This window comes from Mirounga leonina, unplaced genomic scaffold (genome assembly GCF_011800145.1).
Source record: "Mirounga leonina isolate KUSES-001 unplaced genomic scaffold, KU_Mleo_1.0 Mir_179, whole genome shotgun sequence".
Lineage (NCBI taxonomy): Eukaryota > Metazoa > Chordata > Mammalia > Carnivora > Phocidae > Mirounga > Mirounga leonina.
In genome coordinates, this window is record NW_023270466.1 from 5,992,334 (window position 1) to 6,012,048 (window position 19,715).

At 38.9% G+C, this 19,715-nt stretch overlaps 1 protein-coding gene across 1 annotated transcript in view; it reads right to left on the reverse strand.

Annotated features, from left to right (window-relative positions):
- Window positions 1–19,715, reverse strand: part of FANCC (FA complementation group C) — a 261,732-nt gene that overhangs the window by 152,759 nt on the left and 89,258 nt on the right. Inside the window, exons 3-4 of the mRNA XM_035024451.1 lie at window positions 18,887–18,971; window positions 14,331–14,425 (exon numbers count right to left, since the gene is read on the reverse strand). Coding sequence (XP_034880342.1) covers window positions 14,331–14,425; window positions 18,887–18,971 — 180 coding nt within the window. The remainder of the gene's footprint in view (window positions 1–14,330; window positions 14,426–18,886; window positions 18,972–19,715) is intronic.

A 19,715-nucleotide genomic window follows, 5' to 3' on the forward strand; every position in this document is an offset into this window, starting at 1 on the left:
GGTCATCAGAATTGGTAGTTTCCTGACAATTTTTGGCATTCCTTGGCTGGCACCCCAATCTCTGCTTTCATATTCACATGGCATTCTGCCTTTGTTCATGTCTGTGTCCAAATGTTCCCTTCTTATAAGGACACCAGTCACACTGGATTAGGGGGCCACCCTACTTCAGCTGACTTCATCATTTTAACTAATCAATTTACTTGCAAAGAGCCTATCTACAAATAAGATCACATTCTAAGGTTCTGAGATTTAGGACTTGAACATATGAATTTAGGGGGAACACAATTCAACCCAAAACAGAAGTTACTTGTTATTAAAAACTCAAAAAGCAGAAATAAAATATAATGAAACAGTAAAGGCCCTTCTCAGTCTCTACTTTCCACAGAAGTAATAGCTATTAACCCCTTAACTATTCTAACATTTGAATGACACCTTGGCTTCCCATAAAGGCATTTGTTGTTCCTGATGTACCACAGACTAAATCTAGCATGCATTTTGAGTTCAGTAGAAATGGTAGAGGGGTCATCTCTGAACACCTAAACATTTGAACTTTCTTTTTTCTCACTTGAAGGATCTCTGCAGGGTCCCTAGGACATCTCAGAATCCTAAGAATCACAGATTCCAGAGCTAAAAAGCCTTAGAGATAGACTGGCTTAAGTTTAGCTGGCAGCAATGTATTTTTTGAGTGGCTTTAAAGTCACAACTAGGTCCAAAATGGTCTGCCACTTACTAGCTAGTAAATTACTTCTCTCAATCTAAATTCTCTTATCTATAACACAGGGTAATGATACCTGCCTTCATGGAGTTGTGAATATTTAATAAGATAATTCATCTAAAACACATACTAAACATTCAATTAACAGTAACACTATCCATTAAAGTTTCTTTAAATTTTTAAAATTGTGATTAAAAACACATAACATGAAATTTACCATCTTAATCATTTTTAAATATACAGTTCAGTAGTGTTAAGAATATTCACATTATTGTGCAACAGATCTCTAGAACGTTTCTTCTTGCAAAACTGAACTCTATACCCATTAAACAAATCCCTTTCCCCTTCTCCTCCGGCCCCTGTTCTACTCTGTTTCCATGAATTTGACCACTTTAGATATCACATGTAAATAGAATCATTAGTATTATCCTTTTTTTAAGATATGGAAATGATGTATGTAACTTCTATAATATCTCACTAATAGAGCCAGAAGAGATCTGGACTTTGTGATTCTTAAAAGAGTGACCCAGTTGAGGTGTTTTTTTCTTTCTTTTTTTTTTTAGTTCCAGTTGAGCTACAAAAGCTCCCTGATAGCCAGCATTCTTTTAAGTACTGCTTATGTCAACCATAGAGTAAAGGACTATTTAAACCACAAAGCCTTTAAAAGACCTGGAAATCAAGATTTATGGATTTGAATATGCCTGGTTCTTTTGCCATGCTGCTAATTTATAGAAACTCCAATGTTGTCAATATTAAACAGAACCAGATCTGATAGGAACAACAGTCAAACTAAGATAAAGTATAACAATCTCTAGGTCAAAGAGAGTAAACCAGTTATAGTTGCCAGCTTATAATGCCTGGATCCTGGGAGGGAGGGATGTCAGCCCCCTAAAGAAATGCACATGTGGTCTGGGAAACAACTGAACTTCAAAACAGATGTAGAGATCATGTCACCACATGTAGTGCAGACATCCACATGGCCCTCAATGGTGGCTATTCAGTATGAAATACCTCCACTATAGACATTACTGTTTAAATTTACTTTTCACAGGGATTTATCCTCAAAATAGCCCACGGAGCACTCCCCAGGCAATTCAGATTGAAATACAGTGAGCCTATGTCTTAGAAACATATATTACACCTGTAACACACAGACCTAAAAATTCCTGTTTACTCCAGACTGAGGTTGGGGCACAACAGGAGAACTGGGTGAAGGGGTTGAAATAAGAAGACTGGGAGTTATAGAAGGGGATCTGGTCAATGTTCTATTAACAAAGCCAAGTCAATTAAAGTTATAGTTTAATGGAAAAGCCAACATGATCATAAAACAAAAATAAAACAAAATAAACATAAAACATAAAACAGGTCATCCGGAGAACATCACCAAACATCTCAAACATCCTGTTCCTAATTGGCAATAAATGTCTTGGTCTGGCCTATTTGAGCAGTGGCAACTTACTAAAAAACAATCTGATACAATTTAGAATTAGAATAAGCAGAAATCCACCTAAATGAAATAAAGAAAAACCTAGTCAAGAACACAAATGGTATCTCATTTTGTCCTCTCAGAAGAAGCAAATGTTTATTCCAGGAAGTTCAATAATAAGTTCAGCGTCTTCACATTAATGACTCAGGAGACAGTTACCACTCCCCAAAACATGCACATACAAAGACATAAACATTCACAATTCAACTTCATGTGTAGCATGAATTGCTGATTACATTGAATGGATGTAAAATACTTGGGAATGAGAATAGCAGTGTTTGCACATTTTCTAGAACCCTGCAAAATACTAAATACCATACTTCTATTGCAAAACTATGAAATCTTGAGGAGACTTTATCAGGCTAAATAAGAGCACGATATTTAGTAAGGCAGATGCTATTTCATGGAGTTACTGAAGTACCCGCTGCATTGGGCAGCCTACTACTAGATACCACTGCCCTAGCACAGTATGGCAGACAGCTTCAGTGGTTTCCAAAAGCCATGGGGAAAACACATTTACAAAACTATAAAGAAATTTTCTATGCTTTCCCATTTTCCCATTTTTTTATTCAATAACAGACAAGAAAAGGAAGAGGACTCGATTTGCATTATATTCCCTGAGTTACGGTCCCAGGAATGTAAAGGGAACCCAAAAGGCAGTGAGAAAACAGGGTCTCTGCATTCCACTGTTCTGGAAGATGGCACAGAAGACGAATATGGGACAGCTGCTGGGCTGACCTGATCTCCTCCTCCTTCCTCTTGTACTTTCTTACTTGGCTTATTTTAGGGACTCTGCCCTCTTCCCCTTACATTTCTCAGTGAATGGTACTACCATCCACCATGATGCTCAAGTCAAAAACCTAGGAGTTCTCTCTTAGAGGGAAACAAATTGCCTGTCCTCATGTTTCCAGAGAAGACAGACTGTCCACCCCACTCCCCAGGAGGGAAAAGCAGAAAAGGAATGGTTTTGGTATCTGTGAAGGATGTTGTGAAGTCACATCCATATCATCATTAGCCATCTCTGCCTTGCTCAAGATCATACCTCCTTCCCTCAGTGGCCACATTCCAATGACTGATGGAAGCAGAGGCATAAGGGCCCAGCCCTCCTGTCCCAAAGCAGGAAAGCTCTGAAGGGTCCCCCATCTCTGTCCCTGTACGCACAGCAGAAGTTTCCATTGAGACTGCACTGTAGCTGAGCTTCTCAACTCTGCACAATCCTGTGTCCTTCCTATCCCCTTGACAGCTGTCACTCCCTGCACATTATCTCCATCTCAAGGCGAGATTTCCAGAAAGCCCAACCTATGACATCATCTCTCAGTCCTGTCACTCTCTTCTCCCCAGAAGAACTGACCTGGTTGGTCAATTTGGGAGAAGAAACTAAAAAAAATTCCTCTCCCAACTCTGTCTTTCTGACTTGCCTTACCTGCAGAAAGGATGTGTTTTAGTCTACCACTGCACCATGCTTAGTCAGACAGGCTCATTCCCTGCCAGGCAGGCCTACTGTAGTCCAGCTTAGCTGTGACAGGCTGACTTGTTTACCACAGGCAGATGGGCCCAACTGAACCACAGATGGAAGCTACATTCTTAAATCTGTTTTAAGAGTTAAGGGATGGATGTTTGATATCCATCTACCTAACTCTGGTGTATCTCAATAGTTCCTAACTCAGAAGAAGAGAGAGGTGTTATTTATTAGTCCCCTAAAATCTCTCAACACTATCCTAAACTGCTCCCCTATCCTTTCCCTAACAACTCATCAGTACCAAGTCCTGTCCTCCTGTACTTTCAAATGTATTTTCAGCACTGAAGCCACTAATTCATAAATATATAATGTAAGTGCCCCCGCACTCCCATTTAAACCCCTCCAATTAAAATCCTTGCTTTCCAGGTTAAAGACACTTTACTAGGGGCCGTCTGAATCCTCAGGATCCGGCCCTATCTACCTGTCATGCGTAGCCAGTATACAGTAGATGGGATAGCCCATAGTAGATGGGATAGCCCATTCTTAATATCATTACCAGGAGGAGCTTTTCTAGCTTTTTCTCTGCCTACTCTCCTACATGCATCTCAAATCCCTTTCAGCTCTTCCAGTTCCATGAACACCCCTAACCTCTGCCTCATACCTCATGATACAAGCTCAAATGTCATCTTCTGAAAGCCTTCCTGACCAGCCCTGCAAACCTCCCCAACTCCCAATGAGGCTTTTTTTTTCCTTTTCACTGGGCTACCACAGTACCTTCAACATGCTGTCCTTCTACTCCTTCACTTATTACTTTGCAATAAAACCACCTGATCCTGCAAGGCAAGATCTTCATGTCCCCTAATATCTGCTTGTACATGGTAGGCACTCAGGATATATTTATGGAATAAACGAATGAAGGACTGAGAAAGACTAGAGGAGAGCAAGGGAAAAAACCGGAAGGGATACCAAACATGACAAATGCCTCTCTCCCAATGACACAGTTAAAATACTTTTCAGTAGCTCCTTCCTTTGCCCTATGCTACTGATTTATGAACAAACTCACAGACTGGCATTCATGGCCCTCCAAAATTCTTCCCAAACTGTTTTTTTCTAATCTTAATTTCTACTTTTCTCCATAAGTACCTTATTCTCCAGCCTAAATGGAAAACCACTCTTTCTTGACTATAGCCAACCTTCTGTTTGTTCACTCTCTTCTTTCCAAGTAGAATCCCCCCCCCCCACACTAGGGTTTACCATCTGAAATCATACTCCTTTATTTACTCATTCAGCAAATAATCACTGAATTCTTACAGTGTAGCAGATACTGTGCTATACTTTTAGAACAAAGTCTCTACTCTCATGGAATTCGTAGGCTATATGGGAGGGAACAGGCAGGAAGAACAAATAATCAGTATGTCAGGGGGTGATCAGCACTAAGAAAAATAAGTCAAAATAAGGAGAGTTGAGTGCCTGAGACAGGCGCTGATGAGGAAGGCCTCTCAGATAAGGTGATATTTGAGCAGTGGTCTGAGAGAGGTTCTGGAAGGAGCCATGTGGCTCTCTGGGGAAGAGCTGTGGAAACAGTTGCATACACTCTAGAGAGGAGGTTGATGGGTCCAGGAAAGTCACACGATATTTGAAAAGTTCCAAATGTGCAGAATAAAGAAGTAGACAGTTTATAATTTAAAGGGGAATTTCCATGGGATGAAAATCAAAGGAAGAGCTATTTTTAAAAGAAATGTCTATGACCAGTCCTTTGTTATTTGGTAAGCTGTGACATGGGATAAAGGTGTTACTTGCAGACCAGTCTCTCTTTTGCTAAGATCTTGTGGTGATGGTCAACTACTGGGCTTATGCCATTAGTGTGCAACTATGGAACGGAGTGTGAGGGGACCAGGATATTATGAATTTACTTCAGGATTGTGCAAAAAAGTAAAACAGACTTGAGGCTATGAAGGACACCTTTTTTATTTGATTCATTTTTAATATATTTTTATTTATTCATTTAATTTAATCCATTGAATGAAATGGATTCTTTTAATCTTCCAAAAAACTTATCAAGTAGAAACTGTTAAAATCTCCATTTCAGGTAAAGTAAGGCTCAAACAAATAACTTCAGTGAAGCTAATGAGAGATGGAGTCGGGATGTCACAGCACTCCAGCCAGTCTTAAGGGTTAACTTGCTTCAAGGTACTCACATGCTGACTTAAGGCCCTTGATCTGTAACAGAATTAATTTACTTTCTTTGAGATTTACAGACCACGGGCCTTGGGGAATAAAGGACCAGAATGGCCCCAGACCACAGTGGCCAACAAGTCTGTTTGAAGCCCCCTTAGCTTTCTGATTAGCCCAGCAATCTTTTAGCAAAATGTTTTTCATTTTTAAGGTTATACAAATGACTTCACTGACCTCCCTCTGCAGATCCATAGACCTCACCCTCCTTTGCAGAAAGAACAGAGCACCCATGCACAACCCCTGGTTACCAGGATTCAGAAGTTCCTACACAACCCCCTCTGGGCACCAAGGAACTAGAACTTCTTGCACAACCTCCAAGCACTGCGATAACTCTGTAGCTGGTATCACCGAGTCTGCACATAATCAAGAAGTGTCACAGACCACTGCATTCCCTTAAATGATTAAACCCTTTTAAAAATCTCTTGGCCACGCAGAAACCTTGGAGTTGGCCTTTGGACAAGAGTCCACCTTCTCCCCAGGTGGTCAGCCTCCCGAATAAAGCTCATATTCCTTTATCATAAACACTCATCTCTTGAGTATTGGCCTTTAGAGCAACGGGCAGACGAACCTGGCTTTCGGTAACAGGGAGGCAAATTAGGTCAAAGTTGGTCTCGTTCTCTCTCAAGTCTCCAAACATTATGTTTGGTGGTGGATAGAATACAAAGAAAGTATATTTCAACTTATCTATAAATATGAATGCTAGAAGTTTCCTAGCTTTTATAAGAAAAATAATTTATATTCTAGGAGAACTATGTGACCTTTATGTGATGCTTTAACATTTTTGTCCAATTCTCTTCCTATAAGCTCTGCAGGCCCTGGTCCTACCACTTGTGACACACCCTCTGTTACTCCAAATGTCCGGTGTCTGAAATCCTAATCCACACCAACGTGAAATGAGTCCACTGGGGTGGTTGGGCTGCTGCTGCATGTGCCTTGGAGTTCCATTCTCACCTTGTTCTTTCTCACACAGGCCGAGAAAGGAAACAGGGCCCACTTTAAAGTGTCCAAACTTGTATTACTATTCCAGCAGTGTGCCAGAATCTCTCCTCTAGAAACCTGGACTTGTAAAGGCTCTGGCCTCTGTGGATATCTGCCCAAGTCAGCATTTTCCAGGGGCCTCTGCTGAGGGGTTGGGGCCAGTTCACAGGCTCCAGCCGGTTCCACAGCCCGCACTGGGGTCTACCTGCCCGCACTGGGGTCTACCTGATTCAAAGGAAGGTGAGACACCTTCTGGGTCCCTCACGTATGTTGCTGGATCCCACAATTCCCACATAGGCATTTCTCTTCGTGGACAAATGTTGAATTTTAAATGTTTAGCAGGGGCAAAAACGAGACTGTCATGCCACCATGCTGCTGCCAACACCCTCCAAGGAGGCCTTCTTTAATATACATCTTCATCATAAGCGGTGGTGGAAAAACAACTTTGAATCAAGTATGGAACTTTTAAGTAACTATAATTATTTTGTCCAATTCACTATTGATTCATATTACCCTTTGAGTAAATGAGATTTTTTTTTTCTTTTGCAATTGTGTATGTGTATACCTGAGTTTTGAAACCCTTCAAAAAAATAGTTTATTAAACCTCAAAATAAATCTGTTTTTTTCCATTAGGATGCCGTTGGCTGCTAGTAAAAACAACGCTAAACCAAACTGGCTTGAACAGGAAAGGGAATGTACCAGAGCACTGAAGTCCAGGAGAGGCTTGGTCCAGGGCCCCAACAAAAACAACCTGAACGTGACCGTCTTTCTCTTTCTCTCAGCTCTGTTTCCTCAGGACTAACTTCATTCCCAGGCAAGCTCTGTCCTCGTGGACCCACAATGACTGACAGCAACTTCAGGGACTATATGCTACCTAATTCACGTTCAGGAGGAAAGATAAAATCCACTTCCCTGATCAATCAAACAAAAGTTGTAGGACTGAATTTCCAGCATGGGCTATATGTCCATCTTGACCAATCGTTATGGCCAAGGAAAGGGAGAGGTGGTCCTGATTAAGCCAGGCAGGACTAACTCCAGGACCATGGTGGGGTAAGTATCACCCAAGATGCACAATGCACAGCTGAGAAATGCACAGTATTGTAAGAAGGTAAGAAAGGAGGGAGATGGATACTGGGAAAGCAATGAATAACTATCTGCCAAATGTGTGAATATAAAAATTCAAAGAAACAAAGAAACTGCAGGTTTTAGAAAGTCAAGCAAATAGAATACAGGTAGGAAAAGATACCAGTATTGTGTTTGTTATTTCAAAAGTAAAACCAAAACAAAAGAGACAGCAGTCATACAGGATTGCCAATGTTTTGCCAGAGTGGAGCTGTGGAAGAGAAATCTCCAGCATCCCCAGCCTTGTCCCTGAATTTCACCTTGCCTCTATTGTCTTTCACTAATTGCCCTCAAGAAATATGCTATTTTCCCTTTTAAAGTACCATTCAATTGTGGACAATAATTCTTTCCCTACATTTCAACATCTGAGCTGAGCCAGACTAGCATTTCCAAATCCCAAACAACACAAAACGAATAATAATGGAAATTACCAACAGTGTAGAATAATCATGTTTCCAAAGCAGCAGTGTCTGCCCTTTGGCTGACCAGTCTTTAGTGTAGTTGTTCCAGCACCAAACCCACTGTCTCTTCTGACTCCCTTGCCTGTCTTGCAACTTGGTATACATAATACCATCATTTCTGAAACCACTGGTTTCCGAAAAATTTAGGACACTCCCTGTAGAATGCCTTGACAATGATGTATTGCACCAAAAAACAAAATATACAACTTGGGGTTCACTCAAACCCATTGTTTATTCGATTTCAATACAGGGAAAACTCTCATGGGAGGGTTTAGCCTTTTTGGCTAATTGGATGAAATGCCCACACACATTAAAGAGGATGATCTACTTTACCTAATCTATTTAAATGTTAATCACATTCAAAAACACCTCACAGAAACACCAAGAATAACATATGACCAAATATCTGGGCTCCACATAGTCCAGTCCAGTTGACATAAAATTAACCATCACAGATAGATGAAACCAATGGAGAGATTTAAGATCATATCTGCACATGCAAAGACACTTGACTTATGATGAAGGCAGCCCCATACATCAGTGAGGAAAGAACTTTTCGGTAATGGTGTTGGGACAATGGGTATACATGTGGAAGTAAAGTGAAAGTGGATGCCTACTTAGAGCATACAAAAAAACAGTTACACTGACCTAAATGGGAAAGGCAAATCAATATACTTTTAGAAGATAATATGGAAGATTTCCATGATCTTGAAGTGGGGAAATTTTCCTTAAGCAAAATACAAAATTATTAAACACAAAGGGGAAAGATTGATAAATTTGACTACAATAAAATTTAAAATGTCTTCCTTAAAAGAAAGAAATGTAAACACAAACCACAGAATGGAAAAAAACAGCTACGATATATATAAAATAAAATCGTACCCAGGGCACCTGGGTGGCTCAGTTAGTTAAGTGTCTGCCTTCGGTTCAGGTCAAGATCCTGGAGTCCTGGGATCAAGCCCCACATCAGGTTCCCTGTTCTCCCTCTGTATGCACTCTCTCAAATAAATAAATAAAATCTTAAAAAAAAAAAAAGGTGCCCAGATTCAGTACATATAAAGAATTTCTACAAATCAATAAGAGAGACAGCCAAGTAGAAAATTAATTAAGAAACATGAACAGGAATGCCACAAAACAGGTGCTCAACTTCAGGGAAATATTAAAACCATAATGGATACTACCACACACATCCACCAGAAGAACTGAACTTTAAAAGTCTGACAATGCCAAGTAGCCAGGAGGCTATGGAACTCTTATACACTGATCATAGGAATTTAAACTGGTACCACCACTGTGGAAAGCAACTTAGTATGAGCTGATACAATTAAAGATACGCATATAAAATAACCTGTAATTCCCTCTTTTTTAGAATGCTCTTTATTTTCACAAAACAGGGCATGTGCAAGGCTTGTTCACAAGTGTTTGTAAACACTTGTTTAAACACTAAAACACATTCTCTTACTCTCCCGTTGCTCTTCTTTTCCTTTGTAGTTCTTTATAAAATATATGCTTTGAATCCTGGATACGCAGGAGAGAATGTTACAGCAACTCTGTTCCTACTTCTCCCCAACCAGAAACAAATTCCCATCAAAGGCAGAGTGGATAAATAAACTGTGATACATTAATAAAATGGAGTGCTATACAGCAATGAAAATGAACATGGGCCAACCACAACATCTAAGATCATGGTTGAATACCACAAACAATTCTGAACAAAATAAATCAAACACAAAACAATAGTGTATTATTTCATTTATATCAAGTGAAAATAATAAGCCAAACTGCATAATTAAGTGGTAAAACCATAAAGCAATGTAAATAAAAGCCAGCCTAGTGGTTACTACCAAAGGGAGACAAAGGAGCATGTAAGCAGGAAGAGGCATCTGGGGGCAGAGAGCTTAGAGGAGGCAGGTAATGCTCTGTTCTACTTCCTGACCTAGGTGATAGTTACAATGGTAGTTACAAAAATAACTGCAAATTATTTTGTAATAATTTAAGCTTGTCATTCATGCTTGATACACTTTTCTGTATGTTTGTTAGATTCTGTATAATTTAAAAGTCGTTTGTTTTTTTAAGAAGAATGAAGTAGAGGACTAAAGCAATACATGTAACATTTGGATATTACTTAGCACTGCATTTTGAAAGGGAATAAAGATGAAGTAAAACCCTTTTCACTGATCTCTGCACCTGGTATTCTGTTGTTTTCTTCGCATCAGAATAAAATTCATAGAGGTATGGTCTTGCCCAGAGAAGACAGGTATCTCCTAAATTTGGCAGGCCTGGTATCTCCTCCTGGATTATAACCTCTCAGAACAGACTATCTTTAGATCCACTGCTATATCCTCAGCCTCTGGTGTAGGGCCTGACAAACAGTAGGTGCTCAAAAAGTATCCGTTCAGTTGATTCACCAGTAAAACCAAGTTTTTCAAGGACCAAGTATTCCGAAAAGAGGTGAAAGAGTTCTGTGACTTCAACAAATCTCTAAACTGTAAGAATAGTCACTGAGGTGGTTATTTGATGAGACATTTGAGGTTACCAGTAAAACTTCAAAAACAGAAACAAAAACAAATACACTGTATTAATGTATTTCCAACATATTAACATACGCTAACATATGGCCAGCAAACAAAAATTTTATTTCATCTCAGTTCTAAGAATACAACTCATACAACTCAGTCCAACATTTTCAAATTTAATAATCTGAATTTTTATTGAATTTTAGAATTTATGGAGGAAATTCGTAGTTTTTGACTCAGGCTGTTTCAATCACATTCCGTGAACTGTAGAATCTGGCTATTTCTCACACCTCCCACTCAACCTAGCCTCACCAAGGTGATTCCTCCTAAGTGGCTAAATCCAAGCACTGCTTTTCGGTCCTTATCTTGCTTCATGCTCTAGAGCGGCCCTGTCCACTACAGTGGCCACTAGCCACACGGGGCTACTGAGCATTTCAAATGGACTGAGTACGATGAAGATAGTAAGTTTTTAATTTTTAAAAATTTTAATTAAATTTAAGTTTAAAAACTGACACTTTGTTCAGTTATAAGTTTCTTTGTAACAATTTGGGTATGTGAGCCTACTTTTTCAACTGCAAATTTTATGAAATTGAAATACAGAGCAAGAACTTCCAGTGAAAATTTAGCATCTGAATTAAGATGTAACATGTAGATACAAAATGTAAATGTAACATACACACTGGATTTCAATGACTTAGTATGAAAAGAAATTATAAAGTAATCTCATTAATAACTTTTATATTGATTATATGTTAAAATGATAGTATTTTGGATATACTGGGTTGCATAAAATATTATTAAAATTAATTTCACTTATTTCTTTTTGTCTCTTAAAGCAGCTACTGGAAAATTTAAATTATCTATGTAATATGTATTTGATTTGTGTTGGACAGTCCTGCACTATAGCATTAGATATGAATGACCACTCATTCCTTCTTGAAATGCTGCTGGTTTTCTCCTTCTACACCTTTGACTCTCTGTTTCTGACCCGCAGTGTAGCTTATTCCTGCACTCACTCCTCAAATGCCAGTGTCTCCCAAGGTTGTCCCAAGGCTCTTTTCCCTCCCCATGCCAGCTGCCCTCCCTGGGCAATCTCACCCTCACCCAAGGCTCCACTGTTCCCAAGCCCTGAGGATTGTCAGCCCTCCTATGTGTAAATCAGCTCACTTTCCTAAGAACAGTATGCTCAACTCCATCTACACCTAAGTACATCTGCACTTAACCTGCCATTACATCTTTTGAATATTTACCTTATTCATATCATAAGTCTGGCCCCTTTTCTCCATTTCATTCAGGGCTGCATGATTTCTCACCATCATCACTACAATAGCTTCCAAAGTGCTATCCCTGCTCCCTTCCAAATCAACTTCCTTTTGCTGTTAAGTTTCTAAAACTCACACCTGGCCAAATGACTTCTCTGTTTAAAATACTTTGGCTTCCCCACTGCCTTCAAAATAAAATAAAAACTTCTTTATTTTTTTTTAAGATTTTATTTGTCAGAGAGAGAGCACAAGCAGGGGGAGCGGCAGGCAGAGGGAGAAGCAGGCTCCCCGCTGAGCAAGGAGCCCAATGCGGGACTCTATCCCAGGACCTCAGGATCATGACCTGAGCCGAAGGCAGACTCCTAACCGACTGAGCCACCCAGGCGTCCCAAAAACTTCTTATAATTATACATTAGGCTTCATGCTTCATTACCAGCCGTCCAAAATCCCAAGCTCAAACATTATCTAAGTACCTGCAGTTCCCTGAAAAGGGCATGGGCTCTCTCCAATCATCTTTGCGCAAGCTCTTTTTGCTGACAGGAATATCCTTCCTAAAGCTCTATCCCTGCTCTCCTAGTCACCCTTCAAAACTCAGCTGGTATATCACCTCCTGCAGGACTCATCTACAAACCCCCAAGTCTGAGCAAGTGTCCTCTGTATCACCATCACACCTGTACATAGCTCTAGTTACCAGTGAATTCCCTGATGGCAGGAGTTAAGATTTTAAGTTAACCTTCCTGTGCTATACTTTATATGTACCTATTGATAAATGAACGCAGTATTAAATAAGGGAAATCCACAGAATAAAATGCAAAGCTAGAAATTTTAAAATAGGCTAATAAAGTCATGAGTTTAAACGAAGAAAGTTGACCCAGTGACCCTAAAAACACTTTATTACATGCCTTATTTCAGGACTTAATGAACTAGTCAATATAAAAATATATCCTAAGTAATCATTAAAACATCAAATACTCAACAAAAGCAACAATTTAAAAAAATTAAAGACTATATATGTTATTCTATTTCTATAAGCTTGTTTTTCATACCTTTTCTTCCCTAATTCTACTTATCAGTTCCTTTCTTTAGCTCTTTACAGTAATTTACCTTCCAGTAAAGTTTGCACCCTTTCCTTCCCCCACCCAATTCTTTTCATTTCTACTGTCCCTTCAATTTTTCTTTTAAATCTAAAAGAAAAACACAAACACTGTCTTTGTCAGCTCTGTCAGCAATTTTGTATAAAACAAAGTAATGGTAAAAAGCAGTGAATGGAATGAGATCACCAGTCAGACTGATAGACAAAACTGTATGCATTAATCTGGGTGGGTGATTTCATAATACTAAGCAGCTAATCTGAACCATATGCATACTAAGTGGAGTCTGACCAGCATCAGCGAGTCCTTGGGGTTATTACAGCAGGACAATGGCGGGTATAAGAAAAGAACAGCAACTTGCTGGCGGTGAGGGCAGCCACAGCCCAGCCTTACAACATTCACCAACTTGTGCCTGTCCTTCCTGTGGGGGGAATGCAGGACGCTGTCAGCTAACCAGCCTAGCACAGTCAAGTAACCGATTTGACGGTGAGCAGCAAGCAGCAGCCAACGAGCACCGGATGCTAGTCTGAGCACCCTGGCCTGGATACCAACTTGAGGATATAAAATAAAGACAGCAGCTCCCAGGGCACTTCTAAATTTTCATTTTACTACAGATTAGATCCTGAGAGAGGCAAAGAAATACTTAGACGGAAATTATGTAAGTATTTAAACTAGGTTGATAAGGAGAAACAATTTTTTGAAGGATCACAATCGCTAGAAGGAAAGAGAGAACATTCTTTTCATTACCTGAAAGTAATTTTTCAAAATCACACAACGTGAGGTCTTCCAGGCATGAAAAAGTTCACCCTAAAGACTGCTATCTTCTGGAATTCAGAATCAAGCAAAAATGAAATCTCTTGAATAACTTTACACCCAGCAAGATAATGGAACAGTAAAGACTGTATTTGAAAAAGTTTCTAAAACATCATAGAACTGGACTATCCAAGGAGCACCTTTAAAAAATCAATTTAACGCAAAGCAGTGCAGGGCAAGATTTACTCTTACCCGTGTCCAGGAGTTAAGTTTCGATTCTTCAGAATTCTGTGGTTCTTTATTAATCAAACAACATAAGCACCATGTTAGAATTTTTTGGCTTTCATCTGCAAAAAGGAAAACTAAAATAAGTAGGTTTTATCAAATAGAAAAGATAATCAGTATACAAATTTTTTAAACACTGTATTTAAAGGAAATACATGTATTATATTTTAGGAAAATCTCAAACTATTAAATTCACAGAACAAGCAGCCAGAACCATGTGTGAAACTTCGTGGGGTTTTTTATTCTTGTGGTTTTGGGATCACTTATGCTTAGCCCTTGTGTGGTCAATTACCTTTCTGACACAGCAACAAATTTTTTTTTTTTTTTAAGATTTTATTTATTTATTTGACAGAGAGAGACACAGCGAGAGAGGGAACACAAGCAGTGGGAGTGGGAGAGGGAGAAGCAGGCCTCCCACCGAGCAGGGAGCCCGATGCAGGGCTCGATCCCAGGACCTGGAATCATGACTTGAGCCGAAGGCAGACGCTTAATGACTGAGCCACCCAGGTGTCCCTGACACAGCAACAATTTTTAAAGCCAAAAGAGAATGATAGAAATAACTAAAAGAACTGCACTTTTCTCAAGATCAGTTCTCTTAAAGTATATTTCAAACTGCTAGTAATTTCAACCTTTTAAAAGCAATATAACTGTTATAGGCAGTAGTCAATATTAGTCTTAATCTTTTAATTTTCTAGTTTCCCAAAACACCCTCACTTGTTAAAAACAAAATTAACAAAAGGATCGTTTTAAAATATATTCTGTTTAGTACTAAATGGTTTGGATAAAATAGAAGCCTCTTACATGTTCCTCATTCTTTACTCTAAAATTTAAAACTTTACCAAATATGTGATGAAAACACTGAACTTTGAAATCTTATACTTGGCAAGAATATCTACTCGGTGAGCCATTTTCTTTTTCCTCGTTTGGTAAATGAGTCCATTCCAGTTGGAGATTTTACAACACAACTGAGAAGCAAGAAGGATGCCTAAAACTGAAGATGTCAGTACCTACACGAGAGCCAAGCAACCGTGGCCTTCATCCGAAGACCATGGAGTGGTGGCTGAGGAAGCCCAGCACCTGGAATCAATCCTCTGCAGAATCACCTGATGCCCTTTACCCTCTCATCTTCTACGGTCTCATAAACACAGCATTTCTAAGAGCTACGGTAACAAGAAATAAGAAAAATATAAACTGCAGTAAGCTACCCCTGCATTTTCAACCATACACCAAAGAACACTAATAGTAATTGTTTATTAAACCCTTTTTTCCCCCATAAACGTCCTAAGTTTATACTCCCCTAATAACACCTCTAAACAAACTTCATCTGGTATTATTTTGAGGGACATTGATTTTTTTCCTACTTTTTATGAGCTCAAATGTATCACTGGCTTGCCTATTATAGGTTAATTTCATGAATCATGTCATTTAACCTCCGAAGATCCTAGGATTCTTCAGGTTTAACCAATGCCACTGATTAAAAATTTGACTGTTGTACTTCCTATGCTTTAAATATTAGAAGCAATTCTAACTATCTTCATGTCACAGAGTGTCAGACACATCCAATGATATGCTTATTACACAAGCAGCTTCCCCTGTTAGAAAACTTAAGTCATCTAAAAGATGGAAATTTTCCCCAGGTGTTGAGTGAATATGCACACTTAGTTCAACAAGTATATCATTTTTCAAATTTTTCTCTCAAAACAAAACAAAAATAAAAACAGAGAGCAGCCAGACAAATGTTCACCCAACCTTTGGGAGGTGCCTTCCTTTGCCCAGAGTCAATGTACTGAAATGCACTGAAATGTACTGTTAATGAACTTATTTTGCTTTAGGGATTTACAGATGCAAGCCATCACTTGTTATTCATGAGTGCCACCAACACTCACTGCAGGGCAGAAGGCTTCTGTCAGGCTCCTCCCTGAGACCCCTAGATTCAGAGTGGACATCCTGCAGGGCAGTTAAGTGAGATGGGAAAACGCCTGGGGTTCATCATGCAAGCAGTCACTGCCAGCAGATCTTCGTGAAAATTTGGATTCTAAAAATGAGTGGAAGGGAAAAGAATATACCAGCATATATTTGCCACCTAATATTTTTTTTGGTATCCTGAACTAAAATTCCAAATGAAAGCTAAATTAATTCTTTAAAATTCGGGTCACCTGGGTGGCTCAGTTGGTTAAGCGACTGCCTTCGGCTCAGGTCATGATCCTGGAGTCCTGGGATCAAGTCCCACATCAGGCTCCCTGCTCGGCGGGGAGTCTGCTTCTCCCTCTGACCCTCCTGTCTTTCATGCTCTCTGTCTCTCATTCTCTCTCTCTCAAATAAATAAAATCTTAAAAAAAAAATAACATTCTTTTAAAATTCCTTCATCTATAATTTAAAAGTGTGAAAGCAGCATTTTTTAAGACAATAAATATTTATTATTTTAAGCTGCCAAGTTTGGGGGCAAATTTTATATAGCAATAAATAGCAAATAGTGAGGTTATAGCTGTTATATTTAATCATGAGAGCATAGCTCAAAACAACCAGTAAGAATTCCAAGAAGGTGAAAGTGATAAGTTTATGCAGAGAACACCCCTGAATAAAAGGTGTTCCCTCCTTTTCCATTATCAGTTTTTTCTCTCCTCTACATGGTGTCTTTTCCTTTCTGAATCTTTCCTCCTTTTTTATTATCCTTATTTCTGATCCAATTCTCACTTAACATTATGAGAGACTTAACTTCTTTCTTTGATGGAAACTCACCTTTCCTGTATTTAAAAAGTTATTTTGCTATTATAAAACCATAAGAAAGGACCCTTTCCTGGACAAAAGTACCCAACTAGCAAAACAATAGTAGCAACGCAGGCAAGACTTGATTCATCATGGAGTTCTGTTGTCTGTCAGTCTCCACTAAGCTCAGAACCCAAGGCACTCCTCAAACAGGAAGGTGAAATTTAACAGGCAGTTCGAAACCTAACAGAGGCACAGAAACAAAAAGAGATGAAGGATTTGTTTCTGGTTGTCAGAGGGGGCCAATGTAATGGGGATAGGTGCAAAGGAAAGATCACAGACAGATACAAGTTTAAGGCCCTAGGGATAAATCAGTCCAGCCCTTTTACAAATAAGGGATCTGAAACCACGCAAGTCTGGTGACTTGTCTCAGAAAGTCCTGAATCATCTACTGTTTCCTAAGAGTCGGCCTCAGCTCGACCTCCCCTGAAAAACTCTCCTTTCTCTCTCAGCTCCCTGTTCTGAGTCAGGCTGATCTGCTGAGGTCTCTTTTTTCTGTGACTGGATGCTTCCAGTGAGAGAAATTGTAGCCATGTTTTCCTAGGCCTCACATATTAAAAAAAAAAAAAAAAAAAAGCTTAGTAAATACCTGTCCAGTAAATATATACATTCACGTGAGGCTGGCTGGTGTTAAAGCCAGAACTGGACCACTTCAACCACGATGATGTGATACACAGGATGGATCATTACAAAAATGCAGGCTTTAGAGGGGTGGGATCCTGGCTTTTATCAGTTTTACATTATGGGGAAAGTGATTTCCTTGCCCTAATCCATAATTACCTATCCTGCAAAACTATCATCAAGTAAATATTACACTAGCTAAAAATACAGCCAAGTCAAGGCAATAAACCTCAACGGTACACCTTCCGATGTGTCTGCTTCCCCTACGCTTGGCCCTAGGACAACAAAAAGAACTAAAACCACAGTTCCTGCTCTTGAGAGGCATTCAGTCCTCCAGGACATCAGACAGGCAAACCAACAATTACAAAACAGTGCAGTAAGTGCTATAATTAAGGGAGATGCGATCAGCTATGGAGACACTAAGAGAAGTTCCTAACTCAGCCCCAGCAAAACTATTCCAAAGAAAGTTTAAGAGGACAGGAGATGAAAACAGAGCTCCAGGCAAAGGAATCACATGTCACAGGTCCTGACATCATGTACGTTCAAGTCACTGTAACTCGACCTGGCTATCATGTGTGTGGTGTGCCCGTGGAGAATTACACAGGAAATGAGGCTAGACAGGTAGGCAGGAGGTCAAGAAAGGAACATCTACCCCCAAAGTGTCCCCAAATTCCTCTTCACCTTGGGTAAAACCACAATGTCACCCCTAAATAATGTCAGGGCCTTGGGAGGATTCAGACACTGAAGAATGATTTTACACATGGAAAATGTGAGTTAACATGAAATTGTGAAACAAGAAATTATTTCATTATTATCACCATTTCACGCTGAATTAAAAATGAGGTTATGATAATCATCTGGAAGAGTCTACTCTACAATACAAGTTCTGTTTTCTTACAGATCTGCATGTGTATGGGTGTGTGTATGTACGTGTATGTGAGATTATCTATATGAACATATATGGACAAGAAAAGGATGCCATCTTTCTAATGGAACAATGAATAAATCTTAATAGTTGTTTTGTAAACAATGGGACAAAATTTGTAATTTGAAGCTCTGTATTTTGTTAAACAATGCAAAGATTAAAATTATCATTAGAAGTTTGTATTTTGAGAAGACACGTTTTGAATTCTTACCAAATGCTAAGATAAAAGGATTCCAGCAAGTTCTTGCCAAGAGTTGACCAATTGTGGGGAATCTTTCAATGATCGTATTTGAATCCTGTAAAAGAAAATTATGTTTTGGTCAACAAAATACTTTTGTTGACCAAGTTGAACTGATACTACAAGTTGAAGGAATCTGAATATTCAGTATTTCAGAAAAGGAGGAATTTCAAATAAAATTTAACAAGTAACCACCTAACTTCATCCTTAAACCACATCATCAAAACTAAGATGTACAGCACATTTACATAAAATCAATCTTGTTACAAAATTATCTTTATTTTACTCATACTTAGGAAAGCCAATTTGTTTAAAAATAACAAAGAATGTATAACAGTGAACAAAATATTGTGGGTGATTAATAACTATATAATCCTGTATCTTCATCCTGGTTTTTTTACTCTACCATAAGAGAGGTTCCTAATTCAACTTTACTAGGGCTATTTCAAAGAAGGTTTGGGAGGACAAGAACTCTGGAACTTGTAAAAAGAAACAAAAGCAGCCAAAGCATAAAGATATATATCTCTGTTTATTACGATTTCAGTTACTATATGCTAAATGACATCATACTTACTCTACAACAACCTGAGACAAAAAAAAAAAGATCAACCAAATAGAAAACAGCTTAAGATTAAACAATCTACATGCTATTGTACAACTAGCCCTCTTTCCACTTCTTTACCTTTCAAGAAAGTTCAAAAATAAGACCTAAATGAGGTAATATGTATATAAGCTGAAATATAAGTTGCTGCACCAAAAAATTCTTCATATTCATCTTAGCATCAAGGCCAGTCCTAGACTT